A 23,741-nucleotide genomic window follows, 5' to 3' on the forward strand; every position below is an offset into this window, starting at 1 on the left:
CAGTCTCTTAACTCCACGCTCTCACCTCAGAGCCGCCAGCAACTCGGACTACAGGCACTTTCCACCACGTCCGGCTAGTTTTTATTTTGTGTAGAGATGGAGTCTCGCTTTCTTGCCCAGGCTGGTCTCAGACTCGTGGGCTCAAGCAATCCTCTCACCTCGGCCTCTCAAAGTGCTGGAATTACAGGCGTGAGCCACCACGCCCGGTCAAAAAATAAATATTTAGGGAAAAATGTGTATTCAAAACAAGCAACCTGCAAAGGTACATTCGGCACACTAGGGGACTGCCTGCGCAATTTACGGCTAATCTCCCTTCCGAACGCAGCGGCACAAAGACGGTTCCTATCCTTACTTCCGTGTATTGTGGCGCAGTAACCCGAGGTTGCCAGCACGTAAGCCACGTGACCCCAGCAGCTCCTTCTAATTGGAGGAAGAGCCGCTGATGTAATTAGGTGCGTGAGAAAGCTCGCGCACAGAGCGGTGGGAGCGGGCGGGACTGAATATTGTCTTTGACCAACCGCTTAACAGACATCCGGCCTCCTGATCCCGTAGCGGCGAATCAAAAGCCGCTAGTAAAGTAGTGCGCCATTTCTTCTTTCTCTTAGGATAGTCGGTCTTTCCGGTTTTTTTTTTGGTTTTGTTTTGTGTGTGTACGCGGTTTTTTTTCCTTTCATTCTGCTTCCGGTGGAAGCTGGTAGGGTAAGGGAGCTCAGTGAGTCACTTCTGGGCGACTGTTGTTTTATTTCCGGTCTATGGGACCCGGCTGCGATTTGCTGCTGCGGGCAGCAGCTACCATCTCTCCTACCGCCATCATGTCAGACACGGATAGCGACGAAGATTCCGCTGGAGGCGGCCCATTTTCTTTAGCCGGTTTCCTTTTCGGCAACATCAATGGAGCCGGGCAGCTGGAGGGGGAAAGCGTTTTGGATGATGTGAGGAGTTGGGCGTGGGGATGGTGCGGCTAAGCAGAGTAAGGAGGTGCCGGGAGGAAAGGAGAGGGTGTTCAGGCAGCGAGAACAGAGGGCGCAGCTAACGCCGGGCAGGAGGATCCCGTCATAGTGGGTGCGGGGGCAGTGTGGCGTGGGGGTGATCAGTTTTGGGCGAGGAGGGGCAGAAGAGAGCGTAAGGCGAGCCCGGGACCAGGGGCGCGGGGGATGGTGGCTTTGGAGCTAGCGCTCTGCGGACGAGCTAGCGCTCCGCGGACCAGCTAGTAGGACACACGCTCCTTTCGCTTACTGAGCTGGCTTCCCACCCGTAACCTTGATTGGAGATTCGTGACACTGCCTGCCCTTCTGACATCACTGACCTGAGATGGCTCTATAGGACCGGAGGGCTGAACAGGAGCTCCCCGCTCGTTTGGTTCCAGCCCCAGGCTTAAGACAAGGGGTGTTCCCAGCACCCTAGCGGGCCTCCTGGTCCCAATGCACGTTTTAGGTGATTCTCCCAGCGCCTTCGCTGACATCCGTGAAACAGTGTCTTGCGCCCAAGTGAAACTCCCCGCCTTCACTTAGGCCCGTTTTCTTGAGTGGTAAAGCTGTCGACCGCCGTGGCCCCTTCTGTGCCGCAGGCGCCCGCGAAACGTGGCCCGGACGAGCTCCTCCTTGCTGCTCCCGATGCCACTGACCTCCCTGCCTCGGCCTTTATTCCGAGAACGACTGTTCCATTCGTTCAGTCCTGGTAGTGGTTCTTTGATTCGTCTTCTCTTGTAGTAGTATGAAGTGTGGAGGATGCAGTTGGCCTTGGTGTTGTAATAACGATCTGATTGATGCCTAGTTTGGTATATGTATATTACACTTCTTGAACGTGTTGCTCTTTTTGGCACACTGTAGAGACCTTTTTCATGTGGTTTTATGACTTTGTCGTGGTCTAGGGAAATAAGCCCTGCGGTGTGGGAATGGTAGGTTTAGTTGTTACCTTCAACTCTGGTGCTGTCCCTTTTTCAGGAGTGTAAGAAGCACTTGGCAGGCTTGGGGGCTTTGGGGCTGGGGAGCCTGATCACTGAACTCACGGCAAGTGAAGAATTGGCCGGGACTGACGGTGCCTTGGTAAATGATGAAGGTGAAGTCTGGGTTGTGGGGAGTAGGCGGGGGAGGTGGCTGGCCACTTACTATACATGTGCTGTGTGTGTGTGTGTGTGTGTGTGTGTGTGTGTGTGAGACGGAGTCTTTGTGGCCCAGGCTGGAGTGCAGTGTGCGATCTGGGTTGACTGCAGCCTCTGCCTCCTGGATTCAAGCAATTCTGTCTCAGCCTCCCGAGTAGCTAGGACTACAGGCACGCGCCACCACGCCCGGCTAATTTTTGTATTTTTAGTAGAAAAGGGGTTTCACCATATTGATCAGGCTGATCTCGATCTCCTGACCTCAGGTGATCCACCCGCCTGAGCCTCCCAAAGTGCTGAGATTACAGGTATGAGCCACCGCAGCCAGCCTGTATATGTACTTTTAAATAGGATTTATCTGAGGGACTGAGGGTCACTGCTGTTGTTGAGTTTCTCCCTGCTTTTTCATAGGGTGGATTAGGAGTACAGAAGATGCTGTGGACTATTCGGACATTAATGAGGTGGCAGAAGATGAGAGTCGAAGATACCAGCAGACGATGGGGAGCTTGCAGCCCCTTTGCCACTCAGGTGATTCTTTGGTGTCATGGTTTGAGCATTCCAGTTTTGCTGTATAGTCCAGTATGGGCTCTCGTTTCCATGCCTGCTGTTTGCCATTATTACTGTTCTCTATGCCTTTGCTTTGCTTCTCTCCCTTTATCAGATTAGTTCCAAGTAGCTGTCGTCGTTTTTTTTGTGTTCTGGCCAGTCTTAACCATACTTAATGAGGTTATTCCTCGTACTGTTCAGCCCTGAATTCTTGGTTAATTCAGGTAGCTTCCTTGTCACCTGGTATTTGAGTATCTACAGGGTTTGTTGGAAACTATGAAACATATTCAGTCTTTGCCCTCAAGGAATTAATAATTCAAGAAGGATACGACATCATATATAAACGATGAACTAAGGCACGCCTGTAACCCAGCGTGGGTGGATCATATCTGAGATCTGGAGTTTGAGACCAGCCTGATCAACGTGGAGAAATCCTGTCTCTACTAAAATATACAAAATTAGCCAGGTGTGGTGACACATGCCTGTAATCCCAGCTGCTTGGGAGGCTAAGGCAGGAGAATTGCTTGAACCCAGGAGGCGGAGGTTGTGGTGTGCAGAGATGGTACCATTGCACTCCAGCCTGGGTAACAAGAGTGAAACTCCGTCTGAAAAACAATGAACTTTTTTTTTTTTTGAGACAGGTTGTCTCGCTCTGTTGCCCAGGCTAGAGTGCAGTGGCATGAACTTGGCTCACTGCAACCTCTGCCTCCTGGTTTGAAGTGATTCTCCTACTTCAGCCTCCCGAGTAGCTGGGATTACAGGTGCTTGCCACCACACCCAGCTACTTTTTTGTGTTTTTAGTAGATAAGGGGTTTCTCCATGTTGGCCAGGCTGGTTTCAAACCCCTGACCTCAAGTGATCTGCTTCCCTAAGCCTCGGTAAGTGTTAGGATTACAGGTGTGAGCCACCACATGGGGTCCAAAGCAATTAACTTAATACTTGCTTGCAAATAGGTTTTTTGTCCTTGTTGGTATAAGGTGCTACATTATAGAATCAGAATGTCAGACTTAGAAGGTAGAGTCAGTAAGTGGAAGGAGTCTTAGCAATTATTTATTCGTAATCTCTAATAGGAAAGGAAAACTTGAACTTTAGAGAACTTTACAATAAAATGTGGAATTTTATCAAAAGTAATACAGTTAGCTAGTGGTAGACTCTAACTTAACTTCATTAGACATTGTTTGAGCACTTACTGTGTACTCTAAACTGTGATAGGCTGTGTGTTTCACAGATAATGAGGTCGGCTGGGTGTGGTGGCTTAGGCCTGTAATCTCAGCACTTCAGGAGGCTGAGGCAGGCAGATCACTTGAGGCCAGGAGTTTGAGACCAGCCTGGCCAACATGGAGAAACCTCGTCTCTACTAAAAATACAAAAATTAGCTGGGCATGTTGGTGCACACCTGTAGTTCCAGCTACTGGCGAAGCTGAAGTATGAGAATCGCTTGAACCCAGGAGGCGGAGGTTGCAGCGAGCTGAGGTCTCACTGCTGCATTCCACCCTGGGCGACAAGAGTCAGACCCTGTCTCAAAAAAAGGTAATGAATTACATTTTCTGATCTTGAGAATTAGTGGTCTGGAATCTAGGGCTATTGGTCCATAGTTCATTCTTTGCACTGCTCTGTTCTCTCACTGCTTGAAACTTTTTTTTCTTCTCCTGAGACGGAATCTCGCTGTGGCACCCAGGCTGGAGTGTGGTGGTGCAATCTCGGCTCACTGCAACGCCTTACCTGGTTCAAGTGATTCTCCCGCCTCAGCCTCCCCAGTAGCTGGACTACAGGCATGTACCACCACACACAGCTAATTTTTTTTGTATTTTTATTAGAGAGACGAGGTTTCGCCATGTTGGCCAGGCTGGTCTCAAACACCTGACCTCAGGTGATCTCCCACCTCAGCCTCCCAAAGTGCTGGGATTACAGGCGTGAGCCACTGCACCCGGCCTGCCTGCAATTTTTATATGAAGTTGCTTGTTATTTATTCATTATCCACCTCTTTGAACTAGATTTCAGTCTGCTGATAAATGAGGATAAAACTTTGGTAAATACTTGAACTTAGTTTTTTTGGGACCCATTAGTGGATTTGAGTGCTGTTTATATGAAAAGAATTAACTGTACTGCATATATAAGAATTAACCTATGAAAAATGAAAGATATAAGCCCTACCTTTAAGAATATTATCTTGTGGAAAAGATGACATAAACAAATGCAAAACAATTATTCATAGTAAGACAAACCAACTGTGAGCTCATGTTTCTGTATATAGAGTGTTACATTTAGTTTTGATGAGCTGCCAGAATAGGTAAGTCAACAGCTGTCATTTTTGAGCACCCTTACTGAGGGGAGATGGTGGCAGTTACTACTTTCAGTAGAAGTTATAATTTCTAGGTTTGTGTTTGTTGTCTTGACTGGGGATGGTAAGGAAAAGGCTGGGAGTTTCCCTAGGTCAGTTTTATGAGGTAACTTTCTGGAAAAGGAGGATGCTACATTTGATGGAATCTCAGTACTCTGGGATGCTGATTTCCAAGTTCTCTTGTCCTCTGGAGTGTCTTCACCTATACCCTTAGCTTCTTCCTTCCTTCGTATTGGCTCCTTTGCATGGCTTGATTTTCAAGGGTGCTTCTTTGGAGTAATTGTAAGTGGGTGTAGATTGTTAATACAGTTTTCATGGAGGTGAATTTTGAGTAAAATTTTGAAGGTGAGGCACGGTTTGGTGGAGAAGGAGCAGCAGGGTATTTTGGTTTGGAAACATGGCTTATTTAAAGGTTTGGAGATAATTAGAAATAAGCAAGTAGTGTGTATTGAGGGGGTTTTTGGTCAGTAAGTTTTCTTGAAAGGAGTAGAAAACATTGCAAGAACCAAGGCTAGAGCAGTTTCACAGTACCTTTCTGTATGCATTACTTTGGATTTGATGCCATAAGGAATTGTAAACCAATATAGATTGTTGAGTGAAAGGTAGGATGGTATAATGAAAAGAAAAGGACTTTGGAGTCAAAGTGTCCTAGGCTTAGAATGTCATAGGTTCAAATTCCAACTCCATATTTAGTATGACCCTGAGCAGGTTGCTCAATCTTTGAGGCTTGGATTTCTCATTTGTAATAATTTCTCAGTTTTCTTGTCTGTAGTAAAGGTGATTATAGTTACATTAATAATACTTTTGTGAGATTTAAGTTCATTATCACATGATGTGAAAGAACATAGTATAATATTATGGTAGCCGGGCGCCGTGGCTCACACCTGTAATCCCAGCACTTTGGGAGGCCGAGGCGGGTGGATCACGAGGTCAAGAGATCGAGACCATCCTGGTCAACATGGTGAAACCCCCGTCTCTACTAAAAATACAAGAAATTAGCTGGGCATAGTGGCGCGTGCCTGTAATCCCAGCTACTCAGGAGGCTGAGGCAGGAGAATTGCCTGAACCCAGGAGGCGGCGGTTACGGTGAGCCATTGCACTCCAGCCTGGGTAAACAAGAGTGAAATTCCGTCTCAAAAAAAAAAAAATTATGGTAAATGCTTTGTAAATGTTAGTTGGCTTTCCTTTTTTCTGCTTTGCTAGTTTACAGTTTTAGAGGCTTCCCTTTCTGATGCTTTCAAAGAGTGATATTTGTTACTCTGGGGTTTTGATTAGTAAAAGAGTGAATGTCACACCAATTTGGAGGCTGTTCTTGCAGGCTAGAGATGTAAAGTTATTAAGGTCTGAAGTAGAATGACAGTTGTAGAAAATGGTAGCTAGGGTCAAACTTAGAAGTTACTGATAAAGCACCACAGGACTTGGTTGCCTATAGTAGTCCTAGCTACTCAGGAGGCTGTGGTGGGAAGGTAACTTGAGCCCAGGAGTTGGAGGTTGCAGTGAGCTATGATTGAGCCTCTGTGTTCCAACCAGGGCAACAAGCAAGACCCCTGTCTCAAAAAAAAAGGACTTGGTCAGTGAGGAATTGTGATAAAGTATAGGCTTTGTTGTTAAACCAGGCTTGCATTCTGATTTTGTCACTTAAAGCTGTGTGTGATTCAGTCCCTTCCATATCTCAGGATAATTCCTGTTTCGAAGTGACACTGGGAAGATTATATATAAAACACCTAGAAATGCCTGGCATATAATGGAAGTTTAATAATAGGAAGTTGCTATACTTTTTTTTTTTTTGAGTCTTGCTGTGTTGCCCAGGCTGGAGTGCAATGGCACAATCCCAGCTCCCTGTAACCTTTGCTTCCCAGGTTCAAGTGATTCTCCTGCCTCAGCCTCCTGAGTACCTGGGACTACAGGCCTGTGCCACCTTGCCTGGCTGATTTTTTGTATTTTAGTAGAGACTGGGTTTCACTGTGTTGCCTAAGCTGGTCTTGAACTTCTGAGCTCAGGCAATCTGCCCACTCAGCCTCCTAAAGTGCTGGCATTACAAATGATCAATTGGACAAATGTATATTGGGGCTTAAGAGATTGATGAAGGAGACAGTGGACTAAAGTCCTAAGCTGGGACAATGAGGATGGATGTGATATTGATAGTAACAAGGGAATTTAAAAGAAATAAAGGATATTTCAGTGTTTTAGAAGGTACAGTTGTTAAATATCTGAGCAGAAAGATTCTTTAGGAAGCAGAAGAGTGGTGGAATTGTAGAGGAGGTATTAGGGCCGCATATGTAGATTTGGGTTTAATCTAGGTGAAGGTGATTCTTTTTTTCTTTTTGAGACAGAGTCCCACTCTGTTGCCCAGGCTGGAGTGCAATGGTGCCATCTTTGCTCACTGCAACCTTCGACTCCTGGGTTCAAGCAATTCTCTTGCCTCAGCTTCCCGAGTAGCTGGGATTACAGGCGACTACCACAATGCCCGGCTGATTTTTTTGTATTTTTAGTAGAGATGGCATTTCTCCGTGTTGTCCAGGCTGGTTTTGAACTCCTGACCTCAGGTGATCCCGCCTGCCTTGGCCTCCCAAAGTGCTGAGAGTACAGGTGTGAACCACCATGCCCAGCCAGGTGATTCTTGAGAAAGGGAATAGGGAATGTGTAGGGGAATAAAAGCAGAGTCTTCAGGACCAAGTCTTGAGTGATGCCAGTGGTTAAAGGGCTGTGAAAAGAGTAATAAACTGCAGATAGTAGACAGAAAAAGTGTGTAATCTCTCATTTGAGACATGAGAAGAAAGACCAATCTTACAGGAAACTGACAAAGTAAGAAGATTCAATTCAGTTATGAGATCGAACAGTATTTTATTTATTTTTTTTTTTTGAGATGGAGTCTTGCTCTGTCACCCAGGCTGGAGTACAGTGGCATGATCTCAGTTCACTGCAACCTCTGCCTCCTGGGTTCAAGCTATTCTCCTGTCTCAGCTTCCCCTAGTAGCTGGGATAACAGGTGCCCACAACTATGCCTGGCTAATTTTCGTATTTTTAGTAGAGACAGGGTTTCGCCATGTTTTCAGACTGGTCTCAAACTCCTGACCTCAGGTGATCCACCGCCTTGGCCCCCAAAGTGCTGGGATTATAGGTGTGAGCCACCGTGTCTGGCCCAGTATGAAAATTGTAAAAAATATGTGGTCAGGTGGCCGGGCTTGGTGGCTCACGCTTGTAATCCAAGCACTTTGGAGGCCAAGGCGGGCGGATCACCTCAGGTTGGGAGTTCAAGACCAGCCTGACCAACATGGTGAAACCCTGTCTTAAAAAAATTTTTTTTTTTTAGTTTAAACAATTAAAATATATGTGTGTGTGTGTGTGTGTGTGTGTGTGTGTGTATGTGTGTGTGTGGTCAGGAAAGGAGCAAAGGTTTCAAACAGCTCTTGGAAGCTCTTTCATATGTTTTATGATTTTTTTTTTCAAATTTGAGACGAAGTCTCACTCTGTTGCCAGGCTGAAGTGTAGTGGCGCGATCTCCGCTCACTGCAGTCTTTGCCTCCTGGGTTCAAGCAGTTCTCTTGCCTCAGCCTCCTGAGTAGCTGGGACTACAGGCATGTGCCACCACTCCCAGCTAAGTTTTTGTGTTTTTAGTAGAGACGGGGTTTCACCATGTCGACCAGGATGGTCTTAATCTCTTGACCTCGTGATCTGTCTGCCTCGGCCTCCCAAAGTGCTGGGATTACGGGTGTGAACCACAGCACCTGGCCTTTTTTTTTTTTTTTTTTTTTTGAGACACAGTTTTACTCGGTTACCCAGGCTGGAGTGCAGTGGTGCAGTCTTACCTCACTGCAGCCTCCGCCTCCCGATTCAAGTGATTCTCGTGCCTCATCCTCCCAAGTAGCTGAGATTACAGGCACATGCCACCACTCCTGGCTAATTTTTTTTTTTGTTCTTTTTTTTTTTTTTTTGGAGACGGAGTTTCGCTCTTGTTACCCAAGCTGGAGTGCAGTGGCACGATCTCAGTTCACCGCAACCTCTGCCTCCTGGATTCAAGCAATTCTCCTACCTCAGCCTCCTGAGCAGCTGGGACTACATGCTGCACCACCATGCCCAGCTAATTTTTTTTTGTATTTTTAGTAGAGACGGGGTTTCACCATGTTGACCAGGATGGTCTCGATCTCTTGACCTAGTGATCCATCCGCCTCGGCCTCCCAAAGCGCTGGGATTATAGGCGTGAGCCACCGCACCCGGCTAATTTTTTTTTTCATATGCCCAGGCTTGAGCGCAATGGTGCCATCTCTGCTCACTGCAACCTCCATCTCCTGGGTTCAAGTGATTCCCCAGCCTTAGCCTTTGAGTAGTTGGGATTATAGGCGCCCACCACCATGGCCAGCTAATTTTTATATTTTTAGTAGAGATGGGGTTTTACCATGTTGGCCAGGCTGGTCTCGAGCTCCTGACCTCAGGTAATCTGCCCATCTCAGCCTCCCAGAGTGCTAGGATTACAGGTGTCAGCCACTGCGCCCGGCCAATTTTTGTATTTTTGGTAGAGACGAGGTTTCGTCATGTTTGCCAGGCTGGTCTCAGAACTCCTGACCTCAGGTGATCTGCCCGCCACAGCCTTCCCAAAGTGCTGGTGTGAGCCACCATCCCCAGCCATCCTATCTTGTATGAAATATATGTTTTTAAATTAATTAATTAATTTTTTTGAGATGGAGTTTCACTCTTGTTGCCCAGGCTGGAGTGTAGTGGCACGATCTTGGCTCACTGCAACCTCCACCTTCTGGGTTCAAGTGATTGTCCTGCTTCAGCCTTCTGAGTAGCTGGGATTATAGACACCCGCCATGATGCCCAGCTAATTTTTTGTATTTTTAGTAGAGATGGGGTTTTATCATGTTGGCCAGGCTGGTCTCGAACTCGTAACCTCAGGTGATCCACCTGCCTCAGCCTCTCAAAGTGCTGGGATTACAGATGTGAGCCACTGTGCCTGGCCTTGTGTGAGATATTATACATACTGTTACAGCAATTGACTTGCACCTTGACATCATCTCTTTCTGAAGTTTAAAGCTGCATTTTGTGTGTGTGTGTGTGTGTGTGTGTGTCAACTATTTTGAGGCAGGGTCTTGCTCTGTCACATGATTACTGCTCATCAAAGCCTTGACCTCCTGTGCTCAAACTGTCCTCCCACCTCAGCCTCCTGAGTAGCTGGTTCTATAGGCGTGTGCCATCACACCTGGCTAATTTTTGTATTTTTTGTAGAGATGGGGTTTCTCCATGTTGTCTAGGCTGATCTTGAGCTGCTGGGCTCAAGCGATCTGCCCATCTTAGCCTCCCAAAGTGCTGGGATTACAGGTGTGAGCGACCATGCCTGGCCCTTACCTTGCTTTTTTCACTGTGTGTTCTTAAGGGATATGTATAGTGTTTCATGTGGTGATTTGAGTTCTTGAGTGGCAAGGAAGCTTAAGGCAGTTAGTTGTATAATGTTTTGGATATTGGGAAGATCACATTCTTGCGTTTTTTAGATTATGATGAAGATGACTATGATGCTGATTGTGAAGACATTGATTGCAAGTTGATGCCTCCTCCACCTCCACCCCTGGGACCAATGAAGAAGGATAAGGACCAGGATGCTATTACTGGTGGTAAGTAGAAGTAGAAATTGTCTACTTTTGTCCTAGGAGCAAGTTTCCATTCATAAGTCCAGGCTTGCGACACACACATAAGGGACAAACTTAAGCTTATACGAAAGGACAAAACTTTTAGAAATAATTCATATAATTTCAAATTTTAGTATAAAAGGGAAGTTTACTTTTAAAACACTTGGCAACAGTATTTTCACATATGCTCAAGAAGTAGTAGTTTAGTCAGTGCTTCTCACATCTGGCTACCCATCAGAATCACTTAAGAGTATTTTTTTTTTTCTTTTTGAAACGGAGTCTCACTCTGTTGTCCAGGCTATAGTGCAGTGGCCCGATCTTGGCTCACTGCAACCTCTGCCTCCTGGGTTCAAGCAATTCTCCTGCCTGAGCCTCCCAAGTAGCTGGGATTACAGGTGCCCCACCACCATGGCCAGCTAAATTTTGCATTTTTAATAGAGACAGGGTTTCACTGCATTGGCCAGGCTGGTCTTAAACTCCTGACCTCAGGTGATCCGTCCGCCTTGGCCTCCTAAAAAGTGCTGTGATTACAGGAGTGAGCCACTGCACCCAGCCCACTTAAGAGTCTTTAAAACAGCTGGATGTGGTATTTTAGCTGATAAAACACCTTAACACTCCTGGCTGCCAAACAATCTTAATGTTGTCCTGTGGATTTAAAAAAATTCTCCAGCTCATAGGTCTCTGAACTAGGACTACCTGACTGGTATTAAGTAATTTTGCTATTGGTCACAACATTGGTTACAATATGGGTCCCTAAACAGAAAGTAGGGCCAGGCATGGTGGCTCACACCTGTAATCCCAGCATTTTGGGAGGCCAAGATGGGCAGATCATTTGAGGTCAGGAGTTTGAGACTAGCCTGGCCAAGATGGTGAGACCCCCATGTCTCTACTAAAAATACAAAAATTAGCAGGCATGGTGACATATGCCTGTAATCCCAGCTACTCGGGAGGCTGAGGCAGTAGAATCACTTGAACCTGGGAGACAGAGGTTTCAGTGAGCTGAGATCTCACCACTGCACTCCAACCTGTGCGACAGAGCAGAACTCTGTCTCAAAAAAACAAAACAAAACGGAAAGTAGTAAACGTAGTAATAGTGTTTGTTTTCTCATCACAACCCTAGGGTACCAGGTACATGGTGAGTTGGGGGTTGATGGGAGATAAGTTGGAATGAGTTTTCTGGGTTGCATACTAGTATTATGATTTGGGTGCTAGGTACTATATCTCCTGGCATGGAGCTATGTGTATAGCCTAAAGTGGATGTTTGTGGAATTTGAGGACATATGTTCACAGTTACATGCCAAAGGGGTTTCTCTTCCTTGTTGCAGTGTCTGAAAATGGAGAAGGCATCATCTTGCCCTCCATCATTGCCCCTTCCTCTTTGGCCTCAGAGAAAGTGGACTTCAGTAGTTCCTCTGACTCAGAATCTGAGATGGGACCTCAGGAAGCAACACAGGCAGAATCTGAGGATGGAAAGCTGACCCTTCCTTTGGCTGGGATTATGCAGCACGATGCCACCAAGTTGTTGCCAAGTGTCACAGAACTTTTTCCAGAATTTCGACCTGGAAAGGTATGTTCTATGGAGAATACCTACATTGCAAACCATTGACCTCTTCCAAATAATGAGTTTTGTTGTTAAGATGCTGAGTATGGAGGTTTTCACTCTGTTAAGTTGTCATCTTTTTTTTTTTTTTTTTTTTTTTGGAGACCGTGTCTGGCTCTGTCACATAGGCTGGAGTGCAGTGGCACTGTCTCAGCTCAGTGCACCCTCCACCTCCTGCATTCAGGTGATTCTCCTTCCTCAGCCTCCGGAGTAGCTGGGGTTACAGGCACCCGCCACCACGCCTGGCTAATTTTTGTATCTTAGTAGAGATGGAGTTTCACCATGGGTCTTGAACTCCTGACCTGGTGATCTACACGCCTTAGCCTCCCAAAGTGCTGGGATTATAGGCGTGAGCCACCACGCCCAGCCCAGGTCTTTTTTTAAAAGTTGTATATATTTTTAGTAAATAGGTCTTATGCTGTTTGGAAATTTCCCTGTTATCTTAAAAGAAGTAGTCTAGGCCAGGCGTGGTGGCTCACACTTGTAGTCCCAGCACTTTGGGAAGTCAAGGTGGGTGGATTACCTGAGGTCAGGAGTTTGAGACCAGTCTGGCCAACATGGTGAAACCCCTGTCACTACTAAAAAACACAAAAATTAGCTGGGCGTGGTGGCATGTGCCTGTAATCACAGCTACTCAGGAGCCTAAGACAGGAGAATCGCTGGAACCCGGGAGGTGGAGGTTGCAGTGAGCCGAGATCACACCACTGCACTCCAGCCTGGGTGACAGAGCAAGACTCCATCTCAAAAAAACAAAAACAGAAAAAAGAAGTCCAAATTATTAAGGAAACTCCTTTACTTTCTTAGATGTTACAAATCTGAATGCGGCACTCCTTTATTTCTCCCCCACAATTGAGTAGGTCTCAAGGGAGTTTTCGGGTCCAGATGATGCTGTTTTCCTATCTGACTTTGAGTCTCTGTCATAGTAATGTGTTCTGTGTTCTAGGTATTACGCTTCCTACGTCTTTTTGGACCAGGGAAGAATGTCCCATCTGTTTGGCGGAGTGCTCGGAGAAAGAGGAAAAAGAAGCACCGAGAGCTGATACAGGAAGAACAGATCCAGGAGGTGGAATGCTCAGTAGAATCAGAAGTCAGCCAGAAGTCTTTGTGGAACTATGACTATGCTCCACCACCGCCTCCAGAGCAGTGTCTCTCTGACGATGAAGTAGGCAAAGTAGAGACCTGGGATTAAGGCCTATGAGAGGAACAAATGAATTCAGTGAATTCTCCCTAGCTTATTTCTAAATTGTAAATAGCATCATAGCAGGTAGAATTCTGTGCTAATTCTCAATGAGCAATCATGGTTTCAGTCTCAGTGGCTGCTCCTTCCCTGTTTGGGAAGAAAAATGTTTGGTGGGGTAGTCGGGGATGAGAGGGGTGTTTGGTGATATGCTGCTGAAAAGGTTTGATTGATAGGTGGAATGTGCTATGATACACCTCCATTGTTTACATTCTAACTCCAGATAAATCATCCTCAGTTTCTCCAAGTTCCCCTCCTGACTGTTAACTCTCTATAGCCTTAGGATATCTGGGATCAGAAAATTCTCCCTGCTCTACTTCTGTTACAGATCACGATGATGGCTCCTGTGGAGTCTAAATTTTCCCAATCAACTGGGGATATAGATAAAGTGACAGATACTAAACCAAGAGTGGCTGAGTGGCGTTATGGGCCTGCCCGACTGTGGTATGATATGCTGGGTGTCCCTGAAGATGGCAGTGGGTTTGACTATGGCTTCAAACTGAAAAAGACAGAACATGAACCTGTGATAAAATCTAGAATGGTAGAGGTGAGTAACACTGGTATGTAAAAAAAGAATCAGTGTACTCAGGGTCCTATCACTTTTACTGACTTTACATTTTAATTGGGGAGATATTGGGTAGGGTTTCTTTGGTGGGAGATTTAGGTATCTCAGCCTTTTAATTTGGTGTGATATGTCACCCTGGTAACTAGGCCCTATTCTAAGGATTCTGTTTGTGAAATGAGTGCTGTGCCAGATTAGGAGTAGGAAGAGGCAAATATTCCTCCATTATCAGGTGGTTGTTTCAAGTAAAGGACCACATATAACAAAAAGTAATAAGAAAAAAAAGACCACTTATGATGTGTCTAATATATCTCTAATGTGGACACTTTGACCAGTGACCATTCAAGAATATGTTTTTCCTTCCCTACTTCTACAGGAATTTAGGAAACTTGAGGAAAGCAATGGCACTGATCTTCTGGCTGATGAAAATTTCCTGATGGTGACACAGCTGCATTGGGAGGATGATATTATCTGGGATGGGGAGGATGTCAAGCACAAAGGGACAAAACCTCAGCGTGCAAGCCTGGCAGGCTGGCTTCCTTCTAGCATGACTAGGAATGCTATGGCTTACAATGTTCAGCAAGGTGTGCTTCTGTGCGAACTGTGTCTAGCATATGCTGCCCTTAATCTTAGTCACCATAAGTGGGCTTAGCTGTGATTTTTTTTTTTTGAGACAGGGTTTCCCTCTTGTTGCCCCAATGGAGTGCAGTGACACAATCTTGGCTCACCACAGCCTCTGCTTCTTAAGTTCAAGCATTCTGCCTCAGCCTCCTGAGTAGCTGGGATTGCAGTCATGCACCACCATGCCCGGCTAATTTTTGTATTTGTAGTAGGAATGGGATTTCTCCATGTTGGTCAGGCTGGTCTTGAACTCCTAACCTCAGGTGATCACCTGCTTCAGCCTCCCAAAGTGCTGGGATTACAGGCGTGAGCTACCACGCCCGGCCTGAAGTTAAATATCTTTCTGAACTATAACAGTATTTTATAGTATATTTTTGTTTCCCAAGTCCCTTTGTGTTTAGAATTTGAGAGTTTCTTTTTTTTCTCCTTAAATAGGTGTTTTTTTTTTTTTTTTTGAAGTATGCCATCCTTAATGTAAAAAATTTTGAAAATAGTATAGCATAAAAAATCACTGATAGATTTATCTGGAGATTATCAACTTAATTTTTGGTATATTTTCAATGTTCTGTGTATGTAGTTGAGCTCATTTCTGTATGTACGGTTTTGTATACTGTGCTTTTCACTTAATACTTTTTTCTCTTTTGTTTTTTATTTCTTATTGAGACAAGGTCTCACTTTGTTGCACAGACTGGTTTCAGACTCCTGGATTCAAGTGATCATTCTGCCTTGGCCTCCCAAAGTGCTGGGATTACGAGGATTACAAGCAAGAGCCATCCCACCCAGCCACATAAATAAAAATTTTTCTGTCATTTAGAGTATTTTTTTTTTTTTAACTCAGGGCAGTCAGCTTCCTCAGCTTGAACATTTAGAGTTCTTTATAAAAATGTTTAATGACATGGGAAACTCAATTTAATTAAATTACTATTTTTTGTAGAGGTAGAGTCTTGCTGTGTTGCTTAGGCTGGACTCAACTCCTGGGCTCAAGTGATCCTCCTGCCTCAGCCTCCTGAGTAGCTGAGACTTGAGGTGCATGCTACCACACCTGGCTTGAGAAACTCATTTTAAATGGAAAGAAACAAGATATGAAATAACATATAAGATACCCTATTAGTGTAAATGAAAAAAAGAAGACTGTATAAACAGAAAGCTAGATTACTTTTGTAATTTGGTGGAAAAACAAAAATGTCTAGGGTTTTTTTTTTTTTTGAGACGAGTTTCCCTAGGCTGGAATGCGTTGGCGTGATCTTGGCTCACTGTAACATCTGCCTCTTGTGTTGAAGTAATTGTTGTGCCTCAGCCTCGTGAGTAGCTGGGATTACAGGCGTGTACCACTGCCCAGCTAATTTTTGTATTTTTAGAAGAGATGGGGCTTTTACCAGGTTGGCCAGGCTGGTCTGTAACTCCTGACCTCAAGTGATTGGCCCGCCTTGGCTTCCCAAAGTGTTGGGGTTATAGGCGTGAGCCACTGCTCCAGGATACAAAAATGTCTAATTTTTTTTTTTTTTTTTAAAGATGGGGTTTTACCACATTGGTCATGCTGGTCTCGAACTCCTGACCTCAGGTGATCCGCCCACCTCAGCCTCCCAAAGTGCTGGGATTACAGGTGTGAGCCACCACGCCCAGCCTAAATGTCTTATTTTTAAAACCTAAGACATAAGGTTTTTCCCTTTCATTCTGCTCACTTTATGGGTTGTGTGTTAGTATGAAGGTTTCATAATTTATTTACTGATAGATGTTGTATTTGTTAATACAGTTGACTACCATTTATTGTTAGCATACTTTACCATATCATTTATTAATCATAATTTAACCAGTTCCTTCTTCAACATTTAGGCTATTTAAATTTCAACTATTATAAACAATATTGCAATGAACATTTTTGACTACGACATTATTTTATTGATTGATTGATAGAGATAGAGTTTCACTCTTGTTGGCTCAGGCTAGAGTGCAATGGCATGATCTCAGCTCACTGCATCCTTTGCCTCCCGAGTTCAAGTGATTCTCCTGCCTCAGCCTCCTGAGTAGCTGGGATTACAGGCATGCATTACCACGCCCAGCTAATTTTTGTATTTCTTGTAGAGACAGGATTTCTTTTTTTTTTTTTTTGAGACGGGGTTTCGCTCTTATTACCCAGGCTGGAGTGCAATGTCATGATCTCGGCTCACCGAAACCTCCGCCTCCTGGGTTCAGGCAATTCTCCTGCCTCAGCCTCCTGAGTAGCTGGGATTACAGGCACGCGCCACCATGCCCAGCTAATTTTTTTTTTGTATTTTTAGTAGAGACGGGATTTCGCCTTGTTGACCAGAATGGTCTCGATCTCTTGACCTCATGATCCACCCGCCTCGGCCTTCCAAAGTGCTGGGATTACAGGCTTGAGCTACCACGCCCGGCCCAGAGACAGGATTTCACCATGTTGGTCAGGCTGGTCTCGAACTCCTGAGCTGAGGTGATCGACCCACCTTGGCCTCCTAAAATGCTGGGATTACAGGCGTGAGCCATGTGTCCGGCCTGCAACTTTGAGAAATAGGTGGTGTGGGTTCCTTTTTAGTGGGCACATGAGTAACTCTACTAACATTGACCTTTTTTTATCTTTGTCAGAATCTTGATTGAAAGGGGCATAAATGTTTTCTGTTACTATGTTCTCCTTGTGTTTTAACTAGGTTTTGCAGCCACTCTGGATGATGACAAACCTTGGTACTCCATTTTTCCCATTGACAATGAGGATCTGGTATATGGACGCTGGGAAGACAATATCATTTGGGATGCTCAGGCCATGCCCCGGCTGTTGGAACCTCCTGTTTTGACACTTGATCCCAATGATGAGAACCTCATTTTGGGTATATTACTGGCAGAGGCCAGTGTTCTTTCTCCCTGGGCAACTTGCTGTTAATGTCAAGGGACAGGAGGAAATCAGAAGGGTTGGAGAAGATTAGGACTAGAAACTTCTAGGTAGCAGCTTGAGAGAGCGAAGTTTTGGCTGTTCATATTACTTGTGTATATGCTTAGGGAACACTCATGTAGGAATGTTGGAAAGTTGTAACTGAGATGTCAAGAGTATAGTGTATTCAGTTAGTGAATCATGGACTAGAAACTTCTAGGTAGCAGTTTGAGAGAGCAAAGTTGTGACTTTATATTTTTTGTGTATTTCTTAGGGAAAATTCATGTAGGAATATTGGAAAGTAGTACTTTTGAGATAACAAGTGTATGGTTCAGTTAGTGAATCACGGACTAGAAGTGATTTAGGTTGGGATGAAAGATACAGGTGTAGTTCAGTTAGTAAATCATGGACTGGAAGTGATCTGGGGTGAGATGAAAGACCTAGTTAAGAACTTCATTGGGACATCCACCACCTTAAAAAAGAAAACTGGAAACTTGGCTGTAGGAAAGGTGAATATTCAGGGATAGCAACTCAAGTGATTTTTGTTTTATCCTCAGAAATTCCTGATGAGAAGGAAGAGGCCACCTCTAACTCCCCCTCCAAGGAGAGTAAGAAGGAGTCATCTCTGAAGAAGAGTCGAATTCTCTTAGGGAAAACAGGAGTCATCAAGGAGGAACCACAGCAGGTGTGTGAAGAAAAAAGGGTCTTGGTGTTTAGAACAAAGAAAGGTAATAGGGAAGGGTAGTCTGACTAAGATTTGTTTGATTATCTATCATTAGAACATGTCTCAGCCAGAAGTGAAAGATCCGTGGAATCTCTCCAATGATGAGTATTATTACCCCAAGCAACAGGGTCTTCGAGGCACCTTTGGAGGGAATATTATCCAGGTACAAATAGTGTCTTCCTGTGATAGAGGAGAACCCCATGGCTTTGTTTTGACGGGAGGATATGGGAAAATCTTATTTAGGCTGGAATTAGCTAATTTTAACCCTTCTGTTTCCTGTTTTAGCACTCAATTCCTGCTGTGGAATTACGGCAGCCCTTCTTTCCCACACACATGGGGCCCATCAAACTCCGGCAGTTCCATCGCCCACCTCTGAAAAAGTACTCATTTGGGGCACTGTCTCAGCCAGGTCCCCACTCAGTCCAACCTTTGCTAAAGCACATCAAAAAAAAGGCCAAGGTATAGTTCAATTCTGGTTAGAAAACAGCTACAAAGGATATTGGGATATAAATTAGGAAAATGTACCGGATATTAGATGGTATTAGGGAATTTGTTATTAGATGTGATAGAATGTTATTTTGGTTATTTAGGAGAGAATGTCTTTATTGTTAAGTGATGCTTGTGAAAATATTTAAAGGTGAGGCGTCACAATGACTGTATCTTTCAAAAATCATCTAGCAGAGTCTATAGAAAGATACAGGTTTTTAAAAAATGGCAAAATATAAACAGTTATGTGGGATAATAAGGGTTCATAGTATAGTCGTCCTTAGGTATCCATGGGAGATTGGTTCTAGGACCTCCTCTGGATACCAAAATGTTTAGATGTTCCTGTCTCTGATATAATAGCATAATATTTGCACATAACCTATGCACATCCTCTCTTATACTTTAAATCATCTCTAGATTACCTATAATATCTACTCCAATGTAAATGCTATGTGAGTAGTTTTTACACTGTTTAGGGAATAATGACAAGAAAAGTCTGTATCTGTTCAGCACAGATGCAGTTTTATTTTCTGAATATTTTCTATATGTGGTTGGTTGAATTCACCGATGCAGAACCCATACGTGGATATGGAGGGCTGACTGTACTATTCTTTGGACTTTACAGTATATTTGAAAATTTTCATTATGAAATTGAAAAATAGCAAGGTAAAATCTTTTTGGTATGTTTGGCTCAGATTGAACAGCTTCATTGTGTGCAGCAGTTGTCCTGTCAGGAGCTAGATAGTATTTTCTTTGTACTGGACAGATGAGAGAACAAGAGAGGCAAGCTTCAGGTGGTGGAGAGATGTTTTTTATGCGCACACCTCAGGACCTCACAGGCAAAGATGGAGATCTTATTCTTGCAGAATATAGTGAGGAAAATGGACCCTTAATGATGCAGGTTGGCATGGCAACCAAGATAAAGAATTATTATAAACGGGTGAGTCTGCTCAGAAAATTTTTTTTATACGTATTTTGCTTATGTACAAACTTTTTGTTATTAACATAGCTGTAGTTAGAGTACTGATAATCTGTGAACACTTTTATACCATAAATTTCTTGGGAGAAAGGAGTGGTACCTTTTTTGTCATCAAATCTCAGAATTCAAAGTCAAAATCGAAAAGTTTTTGATCGCTAACATGATACTCAAAGGAAATGCTCATTGGAGCATTTTGAATTTCCAGATTTAGAATGTCCACCTGGTAAGTATAATGCAACTATTCCAAAATTCTGGTCCCAAGCATTTTGGTTAAGGGATACTCAACCTGTATTAGTAAAGTGCTATGCTCATATTGTGTAGGATTATTGATTATATTCTGTGATTAATAACTGGATCTTCTGTGTTCCTTATAGAAACCTGGAAAAGATCCTGGAGCACCGGATTGTAAATATGGGGAAACTGTTTACTGCCATACATCTCCTTTTCTGGGCTCTCTCCATCCTGGCCAATTACTGCAGGTGAGGAATTCTTTCCTATTTTTACTGTTAATGTTAACTAAGGAAATGGATAAATGAGGAGCCAGTCAGCCCAGAAAGATTATAATTCTAGTTGATTGAGATGGTTTATATATCAAGTACAAAGGACATCCATATAACCCAAAAATGTTTTAAATAAATCTTTTTCTTAAAACTGAGGGTGACTGGGCACGCTGCGCATGCCTGTACTCCCAGCTACTTGGGAGGCTGTGGTGGGAAGATGGCTTGAGCCCAGGAGTTCTGGGCTGTAGTGCGCTATACCAATCAGATGTCCACACTAAGTTTGGCATCAATACGGTGACCTCCTGGGAGCAGAGGAACACCAGGTTGCCTAAAGAGGGGTGAACCGGCCCAGGTCAGAAATGGAGCAGGTCAAAACTCCTGTGCTGATCAGTAGTAGGATTGCGCCTGTGAATAGCCACTGCACTCCAGCCTGGGCAGCATCGCGAGACACCCCTGTCTCTTTAAAAAAAAAACAAAAACAAAAACAAAAAACCGTGAATTGTGTTATTATTAGGCTAAATATAAAATAGGTTTTTAAAAATATACACTGGTAAGCTCAGTAACATCTGGGAAGCATAAGACAGTCAATGTAGGATGAATTTACTATAATTTATGAATGTTTAATTTTTATATATAAAATTGATAACATTTTGATCATATTAGCTGTATTTTTTTGTGAATATTGAACCACAGCTAACTGTGCCATCAACAGTCCCCAGCCATAGTGAAATGCCTTTTTTTCCTCATTTGTTCTAATGCATGTAAAGAGGCCCTCTGGTAACAGCTTTTATATATTCAAGGGGGAAGTATGGTGGTCCACAAATGATGTGGAAAATCTCTAGCACGCTCCTATCTTGCTTTTTCCTCCATTTTATTTCTCTTGGCAATCTTAACCATTTGTCCTATTCTTATACCTAGTTTATTCTGTTGTTATTGTTTATTCTCCGAAAGCATCAGCAAAGCTCAGTTTTTTCTTTATCCTTTATATCCATAGTCTATTGCCTACCAGACTTTGAGTATCATCTTTATATTCTTGTTCTCTCCCTGGAACTTTCTGTTGAAGTTTTCTACCAATCTAGCCTCTTCTTTTGTGGCTACTTTTTTAGTCTCTTAAAGATCTTTTACTGTATTCTTCTGTAATTATTTTTTCTGTCTATATTTCACATTTAGAATTTTCTTTCCACACTCATAGTGATGATCTTCCCTCCTTCTGTCTACTCTTCTGATTTCCAGGAAGGCTTTCCTTAGACTCAGGCTTCTTGTGACAGTTTGATCCCTATCTGGCCTCTACTTAAACTAGCTCACATGTTTCTGTTCAGCTGTCCTCTGTCCTAATGTCTTGTTCTTTTTTTTCCAGCCTATTCTATCTAGCACTCTTTCTACCTTATTGGTTGTTTTATGATTTATTTATTTGGAGACAGGGTCTGGCTCTGTCACCCAGGCTGGAGTGCAGTGGTATGATCTTGGCTCACTGCAACTTCTGCCTCCTGGGCTCAAGCCATCCTCCCACCTCAGGCTCCCAAGTAGATGGGACAACAGGTGCATACCGCCACATCCAGCTAATTATTGTGTTTTCTGTAGAGACGGGGTTTTGTCGTGTTACCCAGGCTGGTCTTGAACTCCTGAGGTCAAGTGATCTACTCACCTCGGCCTCCCAAAGTGCTGGGATTACAGGCATGAGCCACTGTGCTCAGTGTTGTTTTATTTGTTAATTAATTCCCTAATTTATTCAACAAATGTTATTCTCATCTGTTGTATGTCGGGCTACACTGGGATCTAGAGTAGTAGTGTAGTACTTAGTACATTATAAAGTAATTTTCCCATATGTAATATTTATAGCAGTCTTGTGAGGTAGCATTTTTTTTCCCTACCTCTACCCCCAAGGTATAGGCATTTTTAAGTTATCTCTGTTTTGTAGATGAGGTAAACTAAGCTCAGACTTGTTAAATAGCTTGTCTGACATCATACAGGTAATGGCAGAGCTAGCATCATCTGAATTTACATGCTGTATTTTCTCCCCTACTGACCCTGAAGGGTAGACAGTGGATGAAAAATTGTTTAATGGTATTTGATAATCCATATTATAATTTATTTGTATTACTGGATAGACCTTAGATGGCATAATGAAGATGGAGAGCAATAAGCTTGATTTTTCTTTCTCAGTTGACTGAATTTCCTAGGACTACTCTGTATATAACTTTTGTGGTTTTACTTTTGTTAGGCATTTGAGAACAACCTTTTTCGTGCTCCAATTTATCTTCATAAGATGCCAGAAACTGATTTCCTGATCATTCGGACAAGACAGGGTTACTATATTCGGGAATTAGTGGATATTTTTGTGGTTGGCCAGCAGTGTCCCTTATTTGAAGTTCCTGGGCCTAACTCCAAAAGGGCCAATACACATATTCGAGACTTTCTACAGGTAAGAATGGGAGGATAGGGAGGGGGTTGGGTTGTATATAGAAAGGGTACGTTGGGGCCGGGTGTGGTGGCTCAGCACTTTGGGAGGCTGAGGCAAGTGGATCACTTGAGATTAGGAGTTTGAGACTAGCCTGGCCAACATGGCAAAACCCTGTCTCTACTAAAAATACAAAAATTAACCAGGTGTGGTGGCGTGTGCTTATGGTCCCAGCTACTCTGGAGGCTGAGGCAAGAAAATTGTTGGAGCTTGGTAGGCAGAGGTTGCAGTGACCTGAGGATCATAGCACTGCACTCCAGTCTGGGTAGAGACAGAGTGAGACTGTCTCAGAAAATGTGGGGTGTGTGGGTATGGGAGCACATTAGGAAAGATGAAAATACATTAGAGCTTAGCAAGGGAAGAGGCCCTAGTGAGGACTTTTATCCTTTCCTTTGCCAAAAAAAAAATACACTTGGTTTGTTGGGCAGGTTTTTATTTACCGTCTTTTCTGGAAGAGTAAAGATCGGCCACGGAGGATAAGAATGGAAGATATAAAAAAAGCCTTTCCTTCCCATTCAGAAAGCAGCATCCGGAAGAGGCTAAAGCTCTGCGCTGACTTCAAACGCACAGGTCATATGTTGTAACTAGTTATTTGTCTGCCTTTTTCCAAGAAAAGAATTTTGATGGCTTTGAGTTAAAGGATAAACATACAGTTAATAAAATAGAAATTGATGGCCGTTGAAAGGAGGTAGCAAATCTTCTAAGGCTCTGGTTGTTTTTTTGATTTTGGCTGCCAGGAAATTTAATGTGATTGTTGGATATCTTTTATGAATTGTAGGAAACTTAGCAGTAGGGGTTTTCTTTGGCCAGTCATGCCAACTGTGGCTAGGCCTGTTACAGTTTTGGTTTGCTGTCCCTGTTGCTGTCAATAAATATTAGGGCCTTTGGAATTCAGAATGGTCTCATTTTCTATGTATATGTCTTTTCCAGGGATGGACTCAAACTGGTGGGTGCTTAAGTCTGATTTTCGTTTACCAACGGAAGAAGAGATCAGAGCTATGGTGTCACCAGAGCAGTGCTGTGCTTATTATAGCATGATAGCTGCAGAACAACGACTGAAGGTGAACACCTTCCTCTTGTTCCC

The 23,741-nt window shown here is 43.8% G+C and overlaps 1 protein-coding gene across 37 annotated transcripts in view; it reads left to right on the top strand.

Moving 5' to 3' along the window:
* Nucleotides 1-672: 672 nt before the first annotated feature.
* Nucleotides 673-23,741, top strand: part of TAF1 (TATA-box binding protein associated factor 1) — a 97,342-nt gene continuing 74,273 nt past the window's right edge. For 31 of the 37 annotated variants that reach the window (XM_054251249.2, XM_078364193.1, XM_078364187.1 and 28 more), the window contains exons 1-17: nucleotides 673-932; nucleotides 1,944-2,058; nucleotides 2,510-2,626; nucleotides 10,475-10,594; nucleotides 11,935-12,176; nucleotides 13,153-13,371; nucleotides 13,775-13,993; nucleotides 14,385-14,592; nucleotides 17,293-17,469; nucleotides 18,068-18,195; nucleotides 18,290-18,397; nucleotides 18,520-18,693; nucleotides 19,487-19,660; nucleotides 20,074-20,178; nucleotides 22,421-22,621; nucleotides 23,086-23,227; nucleotides 23,588-23,718. In XM_054251249.2, coding sequence (XP_054107224.1) covers nucleotides 753-932; nucleotides 1,944-2,058; nucleotides 2,510-2,626; nucleotides 10,475-10,594; nucleotides 11,935-12,176; nucleotides 13,153-13,371; nucleotides 13,775-13,993; nucleotides 14,385-14,592; nucleotides 17,293-17,469; nucleotides 18,068-18,195; nucleotides 18,290-18,397; nucleotides 18,520-18,693; nucleotides 19,487-19,660; nucleotides 20,074-20,178; nucleotides 22,421-22,621; nucleotides 23,086-23,227; nucleotides 23,588-23,718 — 2,760 coding nt within the window. In that variant the 5' untranslated portion in view covers nucleotides 673-752. The remainder of the gene's footprint in view (nucleotides 933-1,943; nucleotides 2,059-2,509; nucleotides 2,627-10,474; nucleotides 10,595-11,934; nucleotides 12,177-13,152; nucleotides 13,372-13,774; nucleotides 13,994-14,384; nucleotides 14,593-17,292; nucleotides 17,470-18,067; nucleotides 18,196-18,289; nucleotides 18,398-18,519; nucleotides 18,694-19,486; nucleotides 19,661-20,073; nucleotides 20,179-22,420; nucleotides 22,622-23,085; nucleotides 23,228-23,587; nucleotides 23,719-23,741) is intronic. The other 6 variants (XM_078364204.1, XM_054251244.2, XM_078364188.1 and 3 more) reach the window with 1 other exon arrangement.

Source organism: Callithrix jacchus, chromosome X, assembly GCF_049354715.1.
Source record: "Callithrix jacchus isolate 240 chromosome X, calJac240_pri, whole genome shotgun sequence".
In the NCBI taxonomy this organism is placed as follows: domain Eukaryota; kingdom Metazoa; phylum Chordata; class Mammalia; order Primates; family Cebidae; genus Callithrix; species Callithrix jacchus.